Raw genomic sequence first — 21,704 nt, 5'->3', positions numbered from 1 at the left:
ACCAACCTCCCGCCACTTGGGAATCCTGCGGCCGATTCCAGCAATCGCTGGGCTGGGATCTGCAACACCCCCTCGGATGGATGTAAATGATCCCATGGCACTAGAAGAGCAAGGAAGTTTCCCCGTGTGTTTGGCCAACATTTATCGCTCAAGTAACATCACTAAAACAGATTATCTGGTCATTTCTCACATTACTGTTTGTGGGACCTTGCTGTGAGCAATTTGGTTACTGTGTTTGCCTACATGCCACCCTGACCACACTGCAGAAGTACTTCATTGGCTGGGAATCGTTTTGGGACATCCTAGGACATGAAAGGGGCTATATACTCAAATTCTTTGGGCCCGAACTTGGTCAAAGCCAAGTGCCGCCCATTGGCGGGTAAGTGGAGCTGAGTCCATGGCCAGATCAGCCATGATCTTGTTGAATGGCGGAGCAGGCTCGAGGGGCTAGATGGCCTACTCCTGTTCCTAATTCTTATGTTCTTATGTAGAACTGCCGAGAGACCGGGTGATACTTTGCCAGGGAGATTCCTCTAAAAGATCTGCCAGTACCGCCTGGTGGCAAAAAAACGACTTACGCCGTGAATCTGGGCGGCAGCAGGCAGGAGCTCCCAATCTCAGTGGCAAATGCAATCCTCGTCAAGGTGTCGCAGAGGATTGAGTCGGGCCCAGGGAGTGGGGGGGAACAGCTAAAAATTAAAATAAAAAAAAAACAATGGAAGACCTTCAGGGGACCCCATCCCCACATTAAATCACTGAAAAACAAATAAATAAAAGAACTTCACTAACTTTTTTTGCAGGTCTTCATACTTACCATCGGGGTTAGACCTGCCTCCACGCAGTGGTCCTTCCCCCTGCTGCCGCCGACTCCCGCCCGGAGGAATCTGCCGGCTCGGCGGGCGGGAGGACACTTGCGCACTAGCGGCCGTCAACGGGCAGTTCCCAGCGGCCCTCCCCTCCCGCCGGCGGGAGGCCTAGTGGAAACTGGCACCGAGGGGAGAGCGCTGAAAAAAAACTCGGCGGCGGCACTGGGCGGTAAAGCCACCAATTTCAGGCTCGCTCTTTCTTGTAACCGCCTCTTTACTGGCGCTATCTGCCTAATCTTGGTGTTACTGGCTTCCTTGCCATTTCCAGTCTATTCCCTGGTTTGCCAGCGCTGAGCTGAGAGAATGCCAATTTAGTTTTCAAAGCGCTCATTTGCACTTGCAATGTATGTCCCAGCATTGTGATCACACTTGAATGCTTTCAAAGCTAAACTGTTGTTTTCCTGGCTCAGCGCTGGGAAGCTGGTGAAGATCAGTCGACTGCCGAGGGATGAGGGGGTGGCAGTTGCCGTGGCTGGGAAAAGCTTTGGGAGTGACAGCAGTGCGGGGTGACCAGGAAACAGAGGGCAAGCGGGTGGTGGGATTAGGGGAAAGTCAGGGATGATGAGAGTTGGAGGAAGGACTCGGATTGCGAGAGGAAAGCTGGGATGGATATGGGGAAGTCTCAAAGCCTCGGGCAAAAACTGAAAGGAGTGAAGGTGGTGCTCTCACCGACTACTCTCTCGACTTGAGCTCATCCAAAACTCTGCTGTCCATATCCTAACTCGCACCTAATCCTGCTCACCCATCACCCCTGTGCTTGCTGACCTACATTGGCCCCCAGCCCGGCAAGGCCTTGATTTTAGAGTTCTCATCCTTGTGTTCAAATCCCTCCATGGTCTCGCCCCTCCCCCTCTAACCTCCTCCAGCCCCACAACTCTCCAAGATCTCTGCGCTCCTCCAATTCTAGCCTCTTGTGCAGCCCATATTCTCCTTCGCGCCAATATTGGCGGCCGTGCCTTCGGCTGCCTGGGCTCGAAGCTCTGGGATTTCCTCACTAAACCTCTCCGCCTCTCGACCTCTCACTCTCCTCCTTGAAGGTACACCTACCTCTTTGACCAAGCTTTTGGTCACCTGTCCTAATTCTCTCATCTCTACGTGGCTCTGTGTCAAATTTTGTCTGACTTCGCTCCTGTGAAAGCGCCTTGGGTCGTTTTACTACGTTAAAGGTGCTATATTAAATACAAGTTGTTGTTGGATGTTTCCCCTTTCAACAACAAAGCTCCCACCTGTCAAAAGGAACTATGTTTGTGAGAGTTAATTTTGAGTTACCCTGCAAGAACTGGGATTATAATGTTGTTTATTATAACCACCATGTATACAAAAGTGCCTTTAAAGGTTTAATGTTCTCTCTCCATTCCGTCAGTTGCTATGGGTTAAATTGCTGAAAAACAGGGTTACTCACCATTGTCGCTGACCTTATGGCTTGAATTGTGTGAATGGTACAACAAAAGGAATCCCATGTGGAAAAATAGCAAACATCTGCAGGAAAAGAATTCCAATCTCGGCCTTTTATCTCTTTTTTTTTTTAAAGTGCTTTCTATTCTCTGTGATTTTTCTTTAATATAATTTTTTCTTCCATGAGAGCTGCTTACTATCACCCTGTCCCTGTACAGCAGTCTACTCTGTGAAAACTTGCTTTTCGTCTCCAATTTTTGTTCTGCTTTCTCTCCCCTTCCTTTCACAAAGGTATTAACACTTCCATGGGCTCGAAAGCCCTCCAGCATTTTATTTACATGGCCAGGCTGGATGTAACGGGGCAGTGATGTCCCGAAAATGGTGGGGTATGACGTACCACCCCATTGGCACCATCGCTGTGGCCTCTACAATCCTACCCCTGGGCGGCCAGAGTGTCTGCCTAAGTTGGGCGCTCGGCCCTTTTAATATGCAAATCAGGGTCTTATAATGTTCATAGAGCAGTACTGGGTGGAGTGTGGGCACCGCAGGCTCTGCCCTGTGCCAGTTGGCGGTCCAACCGACGAGGAGCCCACAGCTAAGTTTTTTTTTTTTACTGCATTTTTGTGGGGCTGGGAGGATCAGGAGTGCTCCACAAAACCCAGCCAGGGCTGTTGTCTCACCGGGTTCCTCTTGCCCCACAGTCTACCTTCTTCCGACCGGGATGCTGGCCGTGTTGCCCAATATTGCGGTGACCCAGAGTTAGCGGGCTGCCCCAGGGCACTCGTTTTCTACCTGTAGGCCGCCAGCCAGATACCATTGAGGCGCAGCCATCAAAATGGATCGGGCCTTGTGCCCGGACTGTCGGGTGGCTGCCCAAAGTCCGCACTGAGGAAAGTCTGCCCCCCCCGAGTACCCATAGCCCCATTCAATCCTGAAAGGGTATCAAAGAGCCTGATACTGACCTCCAGTGACATTCACACGCATTGCCCCATAACATCACCATCCGGAAACACAGCGTTAGTTTCCACATGTGCGCTGACGACACCCAGCTCTACCCCACCACCACTTCTCTCGACCCCTCCTCGGTTTCTAAATTGTCAGACTGCTTGTCCGACATGCAGTTCTGGATGAGCAGAACTTTTCTCCAATTGAATATTGGGAAGACCGAAGCCATTGTTTTCGGTCCCCACCACAAACTCCGTTCCCTAGACACTGACTCAATCCCTCTCCCCAGCTTCTGCCTGAGGCTGAACCACACTGTTCCCAACCTTGGTGTCATATTTGACCCTGAAATGAGCTTTCGACTGCAGATCTGCAGCATAACTAAGACCGCCTGTCTCAGCCCTTGCCTCAGCTCATCCGCTGCTGAAGCCATCATCAATGCCATTGTTACTTCTAGACTTGACTATTCCAACACACTCCTGGCTGGCCTCCCACAATCTACCCTATGTAAACTACAGGTGATCTAAAACTCGGCTGCCCATGTCCTAACTCGCACCAAGTCCTGCTCACCCACCACCCCTGTGCTCGCTGACTTACATTGACTCCCGGTTAAGCACCACCTCGATTTCAAAATTCTCATAGTTGTTTTCAAATCCCTCCATGGCCTCGCCCCTCCCTATCTCTGTAATCTCCTCCAGCCCCACAAACCCCCGAGATGTCTGCGCTTCTCTAATTCTGCCCTCTTGAGCATCCCTGATTGTAATCGCTCAACCATCGGTGGCCGTGCCTTCTGTTGCTTGGACCCCAAGCTCTGGAACTCCCTCCCTAAACCTCTTCACCTCCCTACCTCTCTTTCCTCCTTCAAGATGCTCCTTAAAACCTACCTCTTTGACCAAGCTTTTGGTCACCTGCACTAATTTCTCCTTTTGTGGCTCGGTGTCACAATACTGCTGTGAAGCAGCTTTGGAGGTTTCATTACGGTAAAGGTGCTATATAAATACAGGTTGTTGTTGATGGTCATGGGATAGCAGTCGTGTGCAGGGTACCCTGGTTGTTTCTTCCTAGCCTAGGGGTGCTCAACTCAACTGTAGTGCTCTTATTGCTGCCCTTGCACCTTCTAGTCGACATAACCTCGGTTGACTTATTCTGCAAACCTTTGCAGGAACCTGTGCCCACTTTCTTTTTCAGTCAATCCTGCTTCATTATCAACTGATGGCAGCTGAGTTGAACTAAATTTCACTTCCCTTCTCTTTCCTTCCTCTTTCTCTCTCCCTCCCCAACGATCAACACACAAATGTGAAATATCCTACTCTCATCTAAGCATGTGACAGAGCTAATAAACGCAAGTGACCTGCAGAGTAATCACTGCGGTGAATTTGTTCGTCGAGACAGTGTCTCAAAATATGTCCTGCTGTATTCGTTATAATGCCCTATTTTTCTTCGACTTTTTGTAAGTAAATCAGATAATTTGCAGCAAGATTTGAACCATTAATTCCATCAAGTAGTCTTGATGGTTTAAGAAACTGCAAGAGTGGTGCTCAAGGAGTCACCTGAACAGCAGGAGGGACCAAAGATTGAATTACCCGAAGCCTGCTGCAAGCTAATTGTTCCTTGATGATGCATAGTTGATGCTATGTTTGAGATTTTTCTTTGTCAGGTAGTGGGCATGCTGAGCGCACTGACAGTGATGTGGCATAGCTGAAAGCGTAGCAAATGATAATGATAGACCTGAAGGTATTTAAAGTTGCCAGTATTCTGTTTCCCTTTCTCATCAGCAGCAGCAGACAAATAATTGATACACGGGACCTGATGCATAAATCCCACCGTTGTTCAGGTTTTTAAAGACCTTCAAGTATGTGTATATGTTGAGTATGGGTGTGAGCCATCTGGTCATTGGCAATAAAGGTTTACATTATTGTAACCTGCACATTTTTCCTGTGTTCAATGATATACTAACTCTGTAAATATGAGAAGGATTGAATGGCACAGGGCTTTTTAACACATAGCTCTGGGATCTGGGTTTCCATTAGAGTCTTGGAAATAATAGTATCCTTTTGCTGCTGCGTGAAATGAGGTTGGCGAGTCTTAGCCCTGTCCCCAGCCCACAGCAGAAAACTGCATGCCGATTGACACTAAATTAGCAATCTTCCTCAGACCTTGAGGATGGTCACTGGGATATCAGGATGTAGTCGGAAGTGTCCTGTCTGAGGTTGGTCAGCTGGAACATGGTTTGGGCAGTTGGTAGAGGGAGCATTTACTGTGCGTTTGGCTCTGCTGTACCTGAACTGAGTGTGCTCAATGCTGACACCCAGTATAAAGAAATGGGAAAAAGAATCCATCATCGGATGATTTCAAAACACACAGCAATGAATTAGTAACTATTCTATATATTTTTGAGACTTCTAAAGAAAAAAGAACTTGCACTTATACAGCGCCTTTCACAACCACCGGACGTCTCAAAGCGCTTTACAGCCAGTAGTACTGTTTGAAGTGTAGTCACTGTTGTAATGTGGGAAACGCGGCAGTGCACTGCAAGCTCCCACAAACAGCAATGTATCGATAGGATCATCTGTTTTTGTGATATTGATTTGGGGATAAATATTAGCCAGGACCTCGGGGAAAACTCTCCTGCTCTTCTTCGAATAGTGTCATGGGATATTTTGTGTCCACCTTAGAGGACAAACGGGGCCTCGGTTTAACATCTCATCCGAAAGTCGGATACTTTTATTGTACTTCATAAAACCTAGATTCTAAACTTGTAATCTGCTCCTTTCAACTTGGCTGGTGTCCTATACTCTGGGCCTTGGTGCTTGGTACAGAAACGAATCTCACAGAGATTCTTTGGCAGATGTGTGACTGAAGCCATGCAGATTTTGAAAGGACATGGAGTGTTAGAAGAGTCCAGTTGAATTACTGTAACAAGAAAGAATAATTGGCATCCAAATTAATTGTGTTCTTCACAGTTTGCATTGCTCCTAAAAAGCGTGATTCTGCCAGAACACACAGCCTTTTTGTTTTGTGTTGCAAATTAGCTGAATTATCTGTTGTGAACCGTTGTTGGCAATCTTGGTTCTTGTGTGACAAACATCTGGTTTGGTCATTACAGCAAATTTGGTTAAAACGTTCATGGGAATAGAGTATGTCAGAGTGTCCCAGGCGCCATCAAGTAGTACAGACAATATTGTACATAATTTCACAAATTTGGACTGGGGAGAAAGTCAGGGCTATGTTTTTTCATTTCATTTTTGTTCCACTTTTCTCCCCTTTGAAGGCACTGACTGTTGCTGGGGTACAATGACCTGGATGCAGGCAGCACCCTGCTGCCTCCACCGAAGGAGTCTTTCTATGTGTAGGCTTCCCGAGTGTCGGTCGGCTGTTCAACCGTGGGGGTCATCACAGCTGCGCCCAACACTGTTCTCACCTGGCATTCGCACAAGTGCACTTTCTAGCAGGATAGCAGTCGGAGGCGGGAACCCTAGCTGGTTCTCTCTTCCCTTTCTGTGCCCCTCCCTCCCCCAGCACTCCCGACTGCCACCCCGCCTGAGATCAGCTAACTCAGTACAGACAAGGGGATCAAACCTGTGATCTTCTGGTTTGTGTGGCTTAGTGCTTCACTGGGTAGTAATTTTTACCCACATTGTGTCAGTGTGGAATGCCATTCCATTCATTTCAGTGGCTGCTACCTCATTGCATAGCATGTGTGCGTTATCTCTCTCTCTCTCTCTCTCTCTCTCTCTCTCTCTCTCACACACACACACACACACACACACACACACACACACACACACACACACTTAATTCCAATAGTCCTCTGACCCTCGGGCCTTGTAGCTGTTCTCTGTTCCCAGAGATTGGATATTTTGTGCCCCAATGACCAGAACTGGATGCAATATTGAAGTTGCGACGTGACCAGTGCACCATACAGTTTCAGCATGACTGCCTCAGCCTTTGACTACAGATTTGGCAAGGTCGCTCAGCATTCTGTTTACTTTGGTAACTGGTGCTCTGCAGTGACGTGACATGGGCTGTGTTTACTATTTTTCCTGGCTCTCTCTCGGCCTCTTCCCTTGCTCCACATCATGGGAAGGTGTCAGCTGTGGCTCAGTGGGCAGCACACTCGCCTTTGAGTCAGAAGGTTGTGGGTTCAAGTCCCACTCCAGGGACTTGAGCACAATAATTTAGGCTGACACTTCAGTGCCGTGCTGAGGGAGTGCTGCACTGTCGGAGATGCCGTCTTTCAGATGAGATGTTAAACCGAGGCCCCGTCTTCCCCCTCAAGTGGACATAAAAGATCCCAAGGCGCTATTTCGAAGAAGAGCAGGGGCGTTATCCCCGGTGTCCTGGCCAATATTTATCCCTCAATCAACATAATAAAAAAAACAGGTTATCTGGTCATTTTTTATCACATTGCTGTTTGTGAGAGCTTGCTGTGCGCAAATTGGCTGCTGCGTTTCCCACATTACAACAGTGACTACACTCAAAGTACTTCATTGGCTGTAAAGCGCTTTGAGATGTCTGGTGGTAGTGAAAGGCGCTATATAAATCCATCTTTTTCTTTTAAGGATATTGCGGCTTTAGGAGGGTACATCGCAGGTTCACTAGGATTAAATGCAAGAGATTTAGGACCGAGAGCAAGAGAGACTTCTTCACACAGAAAGTTGTGAGGCTGTGGAATTCAATTCCACGGGTAGTGGCTGAGGCAGAAATGATTTCAGCATTCATGATGAGATTAGATTGTTGGGATGTGGGAATAGGCTGGGTAACCGTGATTAGGGTTCTTCCCTCGTGTGGAGAGTGAACACCAATATGGGCCGAATGGCCTGTTTCCATATTGTAACTACTATGTAGTTCAACACCATTCATTTGGTAAGTATGTCTGCCATTTTTCTTCCAGTATGTAAGACCTTGCATTTATCTGCATTGAAGTTCATTTGCCATAATTTTGCCCACTTGCAAATATTGTCTGGGTCCTTCTGTAACTGCTTAGCTACTTAATGGAACTCTCCTGCTTACCCTGCCTCTTTGATATCAGCAAATTAGGCCACCTCGCATTGCGTTTCTGAATTCAAGTCATTTTCTAGATCAGAAACAGTGGTGGGGAGGGTTGGCGCGCAGGTCTCAGCACCAATCCCGGAGGCATTACGTTAAGTACATCTCCTCAGCCTGATCCTTGCTGCCCTTCTACTTGTTGCTGTTTCTCCTGCTTCGGCCAATTCCTCATCCATCTCCCTGTTTTACGTCAGCTATCCATTGCCTCGGGCTTGTGTGGAGCCTTTCACCTGGAACTTTATTAAATTGTTTCTGGAAGTCTTGGGTCGGCGATGTATGATTTTTGACATCCATTTAGGATGTCACTTCCTCAAAAAGGTCAAGGACATTAGTCAGGTACAATCTATTTGGGTTAACCATGTTTCTGAGACTACAATGTAGTTCCCAATTTTCACAACAGCCTAAAATTCAGTCATTGTTGCAAATGGTGGCCGTCAGTCTTTGGTGGTGAGGGATTTCCGTCCACCCCATGCCTGTCTCCCTAACCCTGGCTGATTTCCTTGGCTCAGGTTATTATTGTGACTTGAGCAGGTGCCAGGGCCATCTATGCTGCCTCTGGGTCACAAGCTTCAGGTGGGATGGGGAGGGGCAATTGCTGAAGCTCCTACCACACCATAGCATTGACGAATAAAGATTTTTTTTATTTCAATTTAAAAAAAATTCTCCTCTGACTTAGTGCCATTGATTTATTTATTGCTTTAGTAAAAGCTTACCTGTAAAACTTAACTCCGCCCCATAACAAGACGAGGTGCCAGGAACATGCATGCGCACTCTTCATGCCCAGTTTTGCTACGGTGCAAATGACTGGCAATACATTGGCATGGTGTATTTCTATCATTTGGGTGGATTTATTGGGGTCAAGTTTCGGCCTGAGTTGCTCCTAATATTTTGGAGCAACTGGTTTAGAATGGAGTATCTGAGAAATTGCAATTTTCGGCATTTAGTTTGCTCCAGTTCTAGTCAGTTCGAACAGTTTCACTTTGGAACAGATTTTTTTTCCCAAAAGGGGGCGTGTCTGGCCACTTACGCCTGTTTTGAAAGTTTAGGCAGTGAAAACTTACTCCAAACTAACTTAGAATGGAGTAAGTGTAGATTTTTGTACAGAGGGGTGGGGGGGGGGGAGAGGAGAGGGAGGGAAGGGGGAGAGGGAGGGAAGGGGGAGAGGGAGGGAAGGGGGAGAGGGAGGGAAGGGGGAGAGGGAGGGAAGGGGGAGAGGGAGGGAAGGGGGAGAGGGAGGGAAGGGGGAGAGGAGAGGGGGGGGGGGAGAGGAGAGTTGGGGGGGGGGGGGAAAGAGAGGAGCGGGAGCTGTCGGGGGGGAGTGGCAGGCAGCGGAGCGGGAGCTGGGGGGGAAGAGAGCCAGAGGGGAGCGTGAGCTGAACAGGCGGGGAGCCGGAGCTGGAGCCACAGCCAGAGCAGGAGCTGGAGGAGGGAGGTGCAGTCCGATCTTCGCCGCCCCAGTGAGGCCATTCGGCCAGGGCTAGGGGCGGCGTGCTTCAGGTCCCTCCCACACAGTTTCAGGCGCCTGGAGCTACTGCACATGCGCGCACACTGTAGCGTGCACATGCAGAGGTCCCAGCACTGTTTTCAGCGCAGGGACCTGGCTCCGCTCCCCCCCCCACAGCTTGTGCTGCGCCGCTCCTGAGGGAGTGGAGAATACCGAGGTAAGTTTCCGGCGCGGAAATCAGGCGTGGCGCGCGGGACTGCGCCGTTCTCGGCGCTGCCCGAAACTTGACCCCATTGTGTGGTCAATGTTGCTTCTGGAGCAATAGTTCCAGAAGTGGCGTCCAGTGATGAGGAATTAGCAAAATGGCTGACCACTCGATTTGGCTCCCCTGTCTGGCCCAGTTATGCCGGTTTATCAGCATAACCTCAGGAAATTCAACCCAATTATGTTTAATCCTGTCCTTTTCAGATCTCTTGTGATCTTTTTGCAATTAAATTTCTTCTTTTCTTTTTGGTTTGTTCTGTTTATACCCTTCTCCCAGGGCCAGTAAGTTTAAATCCTTCCTCACTGCTGCATTTACCCTCTCTGCAAGAACATTGATAGCAATCCAATTGAGATGAAGGCCATCCCATCTAATCAGCTTCCCCTTGCTTCAGAATGTATCCCCATATCTTGGGCATCTAAAATCCTCTTTCCTACACCATCTGACTGGCCACACATTGATATATCTAATCTGTGTCTGCCGAACTGGTCCAGTGCATAGCACCAGGATAATCCTGATAACTACAAGGTCTTGCATCTCAATCAAAAGCCAAATTCCTTAAACTCCCTCAGTAAGACCTCCATCCTACTTTTTCCTGTATCATTGATTCCTGCATAAACCTCTGCTTCTGATGGTTTTCTATCCCTTTACAGAATCTCTCCCACCCACTCTTTCTTTCCTCCCTCACTCTTTTATTTCCTCCCACTTCTCCCTCCTGCACGCTCCCCCCGCCACCAGCCAAAGCAAATGAGATGACATGAAAGGCACTCGTAGAGGAAACTAAAACTAAAGATGGCATTGTTTCAGAAACTATATGAGGGGGTTGACTTATGAGGAAAGGTTGAGGAGGTTGGGTCTCTACTCATTGGAATTCAGAAGAATGAGAGGTGATCTTATCGAAACGTATAAGATTGAGGGAGCTTGACAAGTTGGATGCAGAGAAGATGTTTCCACTGATAGGGGAGACTAGAACTAGGGGGCATGATCTTAGAATAAGGGACCACCCATTTAAAACTGAGATGAGCAGGAATTTCTTCTCTGAGGGTTGTAAATCTGTGGAATTCGCTGCCTCAGAGAGCTGTGGAAGCTGGGACATTGAATACATTCAAGACAGAAATAGACAGTTTCTTGAGCGATAAGAGGATAAGGGGTTATGGGGAGCAGACGGGGAAGTGGAGCTGAGTCCATGATCAGATCAGCCATGATCTTATTGAATGGCAAAGTGGGCTCGAAGGACCAAATGACCTACTCCTGCTCCTATTTCTTATGTTCTTATAGTCCTGGGAGCGGAACTTGCAGTCTTTCTGCTGAGGATTTTACTAAGTGTTGCGTGACTTGAACTCTTGGCTTTCCCTCAAGTTCTTCCTCCAATCTTGTTTCAACCAACTTAACCTTGACCTTTCTACTGAGAATGAACCTTTTTACCTCTTTGGATTTTTGCAAAGTATTAATGTGAGCCCAAGAATGACTGTTTTTCTGTCTGTTTGAAATGACTGACCTTAGTAAGAAAACAGCACAACCACGTCAGCCACTGCAATAATCTGCTGACTGAAGAGATCAAAATACAGCTGCTCTCCTCCAAAGCCGAGTATTGTCTGTGATTGACCACTGTTGCAAAACACAAAACTGGCAACCAAGTAATTCTGGGCTCTTTCATAAAAGGAACAATTTATAGTGCCGTTAACACAATTGCTCAGTGTTGTGACTGACTTCCAAAGCAAGCATCTCCCTGCCATCAACAAAGAGGTCATTTCATTATCAGCAATGGTGACTCTTGTTTGAAGATGTCATGGAACAATTGATTCCACTTCTTCCCACAATTCTCTTTCCAAGACTTGGCGGTATTAATGGAACTTAATGTTGGAGAGTTGCTATCATGCTGTAATATCCTTTACACATGTACAAAGCAAGATACCATGGAAAGTTCCGGAAGGCAGTTCAGAAAGATATTCTATTTCCTGAACTCTGTATGGAGCATCTTGTATTTTGTCCTCAATCAGTACTGGAATTTACCTCTTCCCCCAACATGCCCATTTCCCCATCGCACACTGGGATGTAGTTTTGCAGGATCAATTACCCTCTGATACCTCCCTCAGGGGAGGGCATTCTTTGTGTGGGCCGGCAAGGTGAGAGTCAGTTGATGCTGGACAATGGGCACATCGCCATCTCAATCCTGTCGTGAATGTCCGTGTGTGTGCGCTTTTGAGACAAACCCGTTACTTGGTCCTACTTTAGTTTAGTCATTTTCCAGTCTTTCCTCACAACTAAGACTGTAGGCCCCAAGTTTCCACATGATTTGCTCCTGATTTTTAGGAGCAACTGGTGTAGAACGGAGTATCTTAGAAATCGGAATTCTCGTAGTTTAGTTTGCTCCAGTTCTAGTCAGTTAGAACAGTTTCACTTTGGAACAGAATTTTTTTTTCAGAAGGGGGCGTGTCCGGCCACTTACGCCTGTTTTCAAAGTTTCGTCAGTGAAAACTTACTCCAAACTAACTTAGAATGGAGTAAGTGAAGATTTTTGTACGCTCGAAAAAACCTTGTCTACACTTTAGAAAATCAGGCGTAGGTTACAAATCAGGCGTAGGGAATGTGGGGCGGGGGGGTTTAAAGGGAAGTTTACAAACATTAAACACTTCAGTTTTACAAATAAAGAGCCATCATCAATAATAAATGATAAAAACATCAATAAATCAACCAATAAATCAATCAAAAAAAATTAATAAGAAATAATTTTTTTTTAAATCAATAAATAAAACATTTTCTACTTACCGACTGCAGCACCGGGAGCCCTCCAACAGCGTGCTGGGACGGCCCCCCAGTGTGTCTCTGTCAGTGTCTCTATCTCTCTGTCTGTCTGTGTGTGTCTCATTCTCTGTCTGTCAGTGTCTGTGTTTCTGACAGTGAGGGGAGGGGGAGGAGGGGGGTAGAGGGAGAGAGGGTGGGAGCAGGGGGAGGGAAGGGGGAGATTGGGGGGGAAAGGAGATTTTGGGGGGGGGGGTGGAAAGAGATTGGGGGGGGGGGGGGAAAGGAGAAGGGGGAGGGAGTCTGAACGGGCAGGGCCCGTCCCCAGCACCAGATTTACAGGTAGGTGGCGTTGGGTCGGGGGGGTGGTGGGAGGGAGGTCGGTTCGGTTCGGGTCGGGGGGAGGAAGGTCAGGTCGGATCCAGTCCGGGGGGAGCGCGGGTCGGTGTTGGGTCTGGTCCGGTCTGGGGGCGGCGGGACGGTGGGGGGGGGGGAGCTGGAGTCGGGTCGGTGTCAGGTCCGGTCCGGTCCGGAGGCGGGGTGGGGGAAGCGCGGGCCGGTGTCGGGTCCGGTCCTGGGGGGTCGGGTCGGGTCTGGTCCGTTCCGGTGGGGGCGGGGGGGAAGCGGGAGTTGGGTCGGTGTCGGGTCTGGTCCGGAGGCGGGGGCGGGGGCGGGGGAGCGGGAGTCGGGTCGGGTCCAGTCCGGGGGGTCGGTGTCGGGTCCGGTCCGGGGGCGGGGGGCGGGAAGCGGGAGTCGAGTCGGGTTGGGAGGAAGCAGGAGCTGGCCATGGGAGGAGCCTTATTCACGCAGCCCCAGTGAGGCCATTCGTCCAGGGCTAGGGGTGCGTGCTTCGGGCCCCTCCCATACAGTTTTGGGCACCTGGAGCTACTGAACATGCGTGCCCACTGTAGCGCGCATGTGCAGAGGTCCCGGCACTGTTTTCAGCGCAGGGACCTGGCTCCGCCCCCTACAGCTCCTGCTGCGCTGCGCCGAGGGCCAGAGGACCTGCAGGGAGGTGGAGAATACGGAGGTTTTTTTTAGGCGCTTTGTGGCGCGAAAAACGGGCGTCCAGGTCGGGACTGCGCCGTTCTAGGCGCGGCTCGAAACTTGGGCCCGTTGACACTAGAAATCAGCCTTGTGGCTCTACTCTGCATTGCCTCGGCACCTGAATGTCTCCCTCGTGTCCCCCTTGGTGACCAGAACTGAACTTGTACTCGAGGGGCGGTCTGACTCGAGCATTTTGCCTTTTGATCACAACATTCTCTGACTTGTACTCTACTGTTCTGGCAATTTTATTCAGCATTCTATTGGCTTTATTGATTGCTTCTCTGCACTGATTGGACATGTTGCATGTTAAGTCTATTAAGACTTGTCGGTCTGTTTCAACTTCATCCTCCTTGTCTATTTCAGCACCATTCATGAAGCTCCTTGGTGCAGCCCCTTTTTCCATCCTAACTGCTGTACATCGCACTTGTCCACATTAAATTGAATCTACAATTGTTCCACCCACTTGCACATTTTGTCCGACTCATTTTGTAGCTGCCTCCTCCAATTCCACTGCCCCTTTTAATTTGGTATCATCAGCAAAGTTGCATTGAATTTCTGAATCCAAGTCATTGATAAGAAGTAGAAACGGTCGTGGTCCCAAAAGCAATAGCTGGGCACCCCACTCAGTGCCTTCGCCCACCCTGACATACCTCCTCCAACAAATAACTGATGTTTTATATCTTCAGCCAGTTTCTTATTCACTCGCAAGATTTACCCTGGATTCGCACAGCTTTGAACTTCACTAATAAGCTTTTGTATGGAACCTAGTCTTAATGCCTTTTAAAAATCTCGGCACAAACAACATGCGGAGTTGGTAAGGCAAGATCATCGCCTTCTGAATCCCTGTTGACCACAAGCTTTCTCCCGATCAGTTCCACTATTTTACATGGAATTGAAGTATGACTAATGGGTCATTCTTGTGTGTGTCTTTTTGTCACTTTTAAAAAAGATATGGGTGCAACGTTGGCCTGGTACCTCCCCAGTTGACTCTGTCATAATGATTGTCTGTGCCTCTCAAATCCTCTCAATACTTGGACAAATACCATTTATCCCTGGGCTTTGGAGCCTTTTTGGATATTGCAGATTGGTTGTTCTCTGAATTATGTGCTGTGATGCTCAAATATTTTTGGGCTGTTTATCATTCAGCAAAGTTGTTGGCAAATTTTTAAAACTGGCCATGTGGTTGAGTATTTAGAGATTTATGATGCAAGTGAAGCCAAGCTTTTTGCTTACGTATAAACTATCGAATCTGGTGGAGGTCGGAGAGCCTCTGACAGTCGTAATTAAAATGTAGAACGTTGTCACATCAGTTCATATGCCTTCCAGCTTCCCCATTGCTGCCTAAGTTCACTGAAGTCAAGTTCACAAGCTGACATTGTTGAGAAGTGGCTGCCTCTGGCACTGAACTAATCACGTCCCTTGGTGCAACCTCCTGCTGATTTGAGTCACGGTAGATGCCACTGCTGCAGGCTTTCTAAGATAGTAACCCTGGAAAATAAGTGACACGGTTCTTAAATTTTCACCGCATTAGAAGTATTTTTCATTTTAATATTTTACCTTGGAAAGCAGAAATCCAAGTTCTGAAGATAAAATCGAGGGAGGGAGGGATCCAAAGAAATAAAAGAGTAACTTAAACATGGCAGCAGACCCACAAAGTGCTTATTTACAGAATTTGCAAGAAAATTAAGTGCAGAATATTTGTCGGCCCGCATGCATGCTCCCACACACACACACACACACACACACACACACACACACACACGTCAATTGGGGAATTGATAACATCGAGTGTGTGAGCACGAGAATTCTAAATACTGGTACAAATAATCTGCTTGGAATCAGAACTCTACTTTTCCCTCCTAATTTCGCGCTGCCTCTCCTGACAGGACTGACTCATGCTGGGGCACAGTTCCTCACGCAAGAGCCTTGGCAGTGAGTGCTGGCAGGCTGTTTGACTATGGGGGACATCACGGCCAAAAGGTATGACCAGTATAATTGTACACATACTGCGGTTTAAGCCTGTTAATTGGAATGACGTTTTGTCAGCTGTTTCTTATTGCGCATCGCTGTTAGTGCTGATTTGTTGCTTGTATTTTAGTGTGGAGGTGGATTGTTGCTTGATTTGAATTGTTATTAGCCATTTAATCCTCAAATGGATTTTTCAACCCTCTCCAAATCCAGCACCACCTTATGCCCCCTGCACACTAGATAACCGCTTCATTCACTTCACTTAGCAGGTACACCTTATATCCCTCCTGAGATCTCTGCGCTCCTCCAATTCTGGCCTCTTCAGCATCCCTGATTTTCATCGCTCCACCATTGGTGGCCGTGCTGTCTGTTGCCTCGGCCCCAAGCTCTGGAATTCCCTGCTAAACCTCTCTGCGCCTCTCTCCTCCTTTAAGACGCTCCTTAAAATCAGGAATCAGTGCTGGGACCCCAACTATTTACAATCTGTATTAACGACTTGGATGAAGGGACTGAGTGTAACGTAGCCAAGATTGCTGAAGATACAAAGATGGGAGGAAAAGCAATGTGTGAGGAGGACACAAAAAACCTGCAAAAGACATAGACAGGCTAAGTGAATGGGAAAAAAATTGGCAGATGGAGTATATTGTTGGAAAGTGTGAGGTTATGCACTTTGGCAGAACAAATCAAATTATTTAAATGGAGAAAGATTGCGAAGTGCTGCAGTACAGCGGGACCTGGGGGGTTACTTGTGCATGAAACACAAAAGGATAGTATGCAGGTACAGCAAGTGATCAGGAAGGCCAATGGAATCTTGGCCTTTATTGTAACGGGGATGGAGTATAAAAGCAGGGAAGTCTTGCTACAGTTACACAGAGTATTGGTGAGGCCACACCTGGAATACTGCATACAGTTTTGGTTTCCATATTAAGAAAGGATGTACTTGCTTTGGAGGCAGTTCAGAGAAGGTTCATTAAGTTGATTCCAGAGATGAGGGAGTTGACTTATGAGGAAAGGTTGAGTCGGTTGGGCCTCTACTCATTGGAGTTCAGAAGAATGAGAGGTGATCTTATCGAAACGTATAAGATTATGAGAGGGCTTGACAAGGTGGATGCAGAGAGGATGTTTCCACTGATGGGGGAGACTAGAAGTAAGGGGCAAAATCTTAGAATAAGGGGCAGCCCATTGAAAACTGAGATGAGGAGGAATTTCTTCTCTGAGGGTTGAAAATCTGTGGAATTTGCTGCCTCAGAGAGCTGTGGAAGTGGGACAATGAATAAATTTAAGACAGAAATAGACAGTTTCTTGAGCGATATGGGTTTATGGGGAGCAGGCAGGGAAGTGGAGCTGATTCCATGATCAGATCAGCCATGATCGTATTAAATGGTGGAGCAGGCTCGAGGGGCCGTATGGCCTACTCCTGCTCCTATTTCTTATGTTCTTAAAACCTACCTCTCTGACCAAGCTTTTGGTCACCTGTCCTCATATCTCCTTATGTGGCTCGGTGTCAAATTTAGGTTTGATAACGCACCTGTTCAGCGCCTTGGGATGTTTTACTATGTTAAAGGCGCTATATGAATGCATATTGTTGTTACGTACACGGTGGGTGGATTCTACAGCACCAGCAGCAACACACAAACAGCAGTCACGGCTTCGGCAGTTGGATCTTCACCTCAATACCTGTACAGCCCAACAATGTGAAAACTGCAATGCTCAGCCTGTATAGACGGGTTGTGAGCTTAGCCAGGCAAGATGATGTCTTGTGCCAGCAGCGGCAGCTGTTTGCAGCTGCTGCCAGAGGTACTCGTGCTTCTGGAGGAGCAGGCACATACCACCTCCTGAAGAGGTTCTTTGCTTCTCACGCAGCAGAAGTGCCCCCCCTTTTATATTTACAGTGTTCGCTCCAATCTTGGCAGTGGCGGCGACTCTGTAAAGGGAGGTTGAGTTTGCCCATCTTGGGACACCGAAATCAGGCGGAGTTTATTTACAATTGGGGTTTCTGCTGTTAAATACTGATGGTAATATATATTTAAACCCAGTGCCAGATCTCGATCGCTCCACTGAAAGTACCTTATGTAAAAGAATGTTCTGATTGGGTGCACTTGGTTGTAACGCAAGGGGAAAAGGAATAGTGACCCATGAGTGAGAATTCAATTTGGTTTGGGATGAGGTCCCATTATTTGGAGCAGATTTTCTTTTACTATTTGTTCTGGGATGTGGGTGACACTGGGGGAAGGTTGCATTTATTGCCCTTCCCTAGTTGCCCTGAGAAAGTGGCGGTGAGCCTTCTCCTTGAACCGCTGCAGTCCTTTTATGATGGTGCCCCCGTGATTGTGTTAGGTAAGGAATTCCAGGACGCTGGCCCAACGATGATGACGGAAAAGCGAACTATGTCCATGCCAGGCCGCTGTGTGACTTGGAGGAGATCATAGAGGGGATGGTATTCCCACAACATTGCTGCCCTTGTCAGTCTTGATGGTAGATTGCACAGGGGAGGGAAGTGCTGCCTAAGAATGCAATGATTGCATGAGCACATACATTTAAAAAAGAGCAGTGCAAGTACGCTGTACTTTATTTAAGCAAAATCATCGGGCTGGATTTTACCAACCTCAGCGAGTCCGTGGCAGACAACGTCGCTGCTGGCTCCAGCCCGCTGTCCAAAATGGTTATCCCCTGATTGAGCTTGTTAAGTCCGCCCAGCGTGTTTGCCGGCCAATTGAAGGAAGAGGGTCTGATGACATCATTTGATGTCGCATCATCAGACGGTTTCCTTAAAGGGATCATGCGCAAATTAATTTTGACATTTGTGCTGTCAGTGTTCTACAGCATTGAGGTGCTGCAAACACTGACGAGCACTGCACAGAGGGGCAGGGCTGCACCCAGGCTCTCCCACGAGGGAGTCATAGCACGCAGGGAGGTCCTCTTACCTTCCAATGGGCAGAAGAGACCTCCCCAGGAGACCAACGCAGCCCGGTTACACATTGCATAGGAGGGCACAAGCAGGTATCGTCAGGAGGACCAGGCTGCAGTGGTGCAAACCTTTCAATGATCTCAGTAGATCACAAAACGTTACTGCAAAACCATTCAACCGCATCCTGCTGTGCCACTCATCACATCCCCATCACTCTGCCTTCCCTACCCTACCTCTGCATACCCTTACTCACACCAACTTAGCTTGCACCTCCACCCATCCCTCTCTATCTACATTATCACTTCCCCATCTCGCTAGCCAGCCCTCACACTCGCCCTCATCCTAGTCCAATCATACCAGCTAACAAAACACAAGAGTAGGCACTTGGGTGTTTTATGCAATGTTCATGTAAAGTTTTCTGTTAATGTGGTGTCAAACATTGAAACCTTTATTTTGAACATTTTGCGTTCTTGGACAGATCTGTGTGCATCTTTGGAAGTGGCTTTTGAGTTGTAGTGAATGGTGAGACACAATGCTGATGAGTGTGAAAGGAATGGCTTGGGCATTGCAGGGATGCTTTATGGTGTTAGTGTGGGGTGGTGCCAACCTGGCGTATCATGTGGCAGCCAGTGTGTACAGAGTCCAGTGAAGTAAATCTGGCCACGGTGAGGCCATCCCTGGCTTCCCGGGCAGCAATGTGCTGATGCCCACTGTTCTGTGCAGCATTAATTGATTGCGGAGAAGGTTGGTGCTGTTGGTGATGCTGGTGTTTGGGCTGATTGTGGTGGGATCCTGAGGACCAACGTGAGATAGTTTCAAGGGCACCAATGCTGATGTAATAAGATGGCAGGTGAACTTGAGATGACAGAAGCGATCTGTCAATGGTGAGAGATGTTCCAATGAGGTGACACTGGATAGAGAGTTAGCTCCAAACCCCAACCGGCATGTCTTCCAAATGTATTAAGCAACAGCTTCTGAGCTTGGAAAGTGAACAGCTGTGAGATGGGAGCTTTTATAGCACATTTGCAGCTGTCAAGTAATGAGATGATTCAATGGCCATTCAACTCCCACCCTGCTTACCTGACGTGACCCTCGAACAGTGTGGATCCCATGGGTGACCTGGTAAACTCTGAAGGTGAGCTGAAAATAGTTGTTAATCCTCTATTAACAAGGTCATAATGACCTGAATTGCCTCTCCCACCACTGCATGTCGGGTCTGCTCACTGCTGATAGACCTGACATTTGGGAAAGGTGCTTGATAGCGGGGTCCCAGCCCGCCACCGATCGTGCCCGCTGACCGCCCCCCCCCCCCCTTCAAAATTCCCCCCCATAGATTCAGAATGTTCAGTAAGATAAACACTTATGAACAATTTTATCCCAATTGTAATTAAGAGCGTATTTTGCCATTTACTTGGCTGCATAAGTAACCAACCATTTAACACCTCTGCAAACAAGCTGATTGATATGTTGCTGTCTCCCTTTCAGAGTGGCACAGGCTTATGTGAATCAGCGGAAACTGGATAATGAAGTCAAAACTCTGCAGATCCAGGCTGCCCAGTTTGCCAAACAGACACAGCAGTGGCTTGGTATGGTCGACAACTTTAACCAGGCGCTAAAGGTAAATTGTAACAGTGGAATGACCTGATGTACAATGAAATATCCCAAAACCTGTTCTTCACCTTGATTGTGTTTTTAAGCATACTTTTAAAACTAATGCTCTTCGTCTTTGTCACATGAGTTACACGTGATGATTTGGGACAAAAAAAGGCCCTGTCCCCCTCGGCTCAATTTTTCTCCACCTTCTCTTCTCTTTATCTTCCCCACCCCCCCCCCCCCCCATCTCCCCCTGTCAAAAAAAAGGACAACGATCCTTTTATAAGCTGATTTTCAATCAAATTCAATTCAAAATAGCTAGGGCGATTAATTTTTTCCAAACAGGAAATATTTAGATTTAATCCCATCAGAGTTCAATCCAGAGAGTGGGCCTTTTGAGCAGAATCTTAAATGAAACTTCTACAAATGGAGCAACGGGGGCTGTGAAAGAAAGAACTTGCATTGATATAAGGCCTTACCATGTTATTGGAATGTCCCAAAGCACTTCACAGCCAGTGAATTTCTTCTGAAATGCTGTCACTGTTGTTATGTAGGTAAAAGTGGCAGCCAATTTGCACACAGCAAGATCCCATAAACAGCAATGAAATGCATGACCAGTTAATCTGTTTTGATGGTGTTGCCTGAGCAATAAATGTTGGCCAGGACACCAGGAGTACTCCCTATTTTTCTTTGAGTAGTGCTGTGGGATCTATTCTCCAACTGTGCAAGTAGCTGGGACCTTGGTTTAATGCCTTATCCAAAAGATGGCACCTCCGACAGTGTAGTACTGCACTGGAGTGTCAGCCTAGATTATGTGCTCAAGTCCTGGAGGGCGGAGAGGGTGGGGGTGCTTGAACCCACAACCTGCTGATTTGGGCGAGAGTGCTACTCACTGAGCTGAGCTAATACTTTGATCCACAACCAAGTGTCTCTGCTAAAATAAAAACAGAAAATGCTGGAAAGCTCAGTTGGTTAGGCAGCATCTGTGGAGAGAGAAACAGAGTTAACGTTTTCGGGTCGATGACCCTTCATCAGAACTGGCGAATGTTCGAAATGAACAGATTCTTAAGGAAGTGCAAGGGGCCCTGAAAGAGGGAGGGGAGGAAAGAACAAAAGGGAAGGTCTGTAATTGGGTGGAAGACAGGAGAAATTTGAGAGACAAAATGGATGATGGACTGACTTGAGATGGTAATAGCAGAAGTTAGAAAAAGATTAGTCTAGATTGGGTGTGAATGGCGGAATAACCCTCGTACAAGATTGCACAAGATTGCTAGTGCACTGCATGGAAGCTTTGGTGTATATCATCAATGTGTGACCCTGTAAACACGATGTGAACACAGTGTGCCGTGGCTGAACCTGTTGTGCAAGATATGCTTTTAGTCATTTTCATTGGGTGGGGGGGTGGGGGGGGAGTTGGCTTAATTTACACATTTGGCTTCTAATTGGGTGGGAACAGGGAATTAAGTGTATCTGATTTCTGGCATAATG

At 47.7% G+C, this 21,704-nt stretch overlaps 1 protein-coding gene across 1 annotated transcript in view; it reads left to right on the top strand.

Moving 5' to 3' along the window:
* bloc1s1 (biogenesis of lysosomal organelles complex-1, subunit 1) overlaps window positions 1-21,704 on the top strand; it is a 121,993-nt gene that overhangs the window by 85,419 nt on the left and 14,870 nt on the right. The window contains exon 3 of the mRNA XM_070869313.1: window positions 20,109-20,241. Within this exon, the coding sequence (XP_070725414.1) occupies window positions 20,109-20,241 (133 nt within the window). The remainder of the gene's footprint in view (window positions 1-20,108; window positions 20,242-21,704) is intronic.

The sequence above is a fragment of the Pristiophorus japonicus genome, chromosome X, assembly GCF_044704955.1.
Source record: "Pristiophorus japonicus isolate sPriJap1 chromosome X, sPriJap1.hap1, whole genome shotgun sequence".
NCBI lineage: Eukaryota > Metazoa > Chordata > Chondrichthyes > Pristiophoridae > Pristiophorus > Pristiophorus japonicus.
This window is presented reverse-complemented; position numbering and strand designations above follow the sequence as displayed.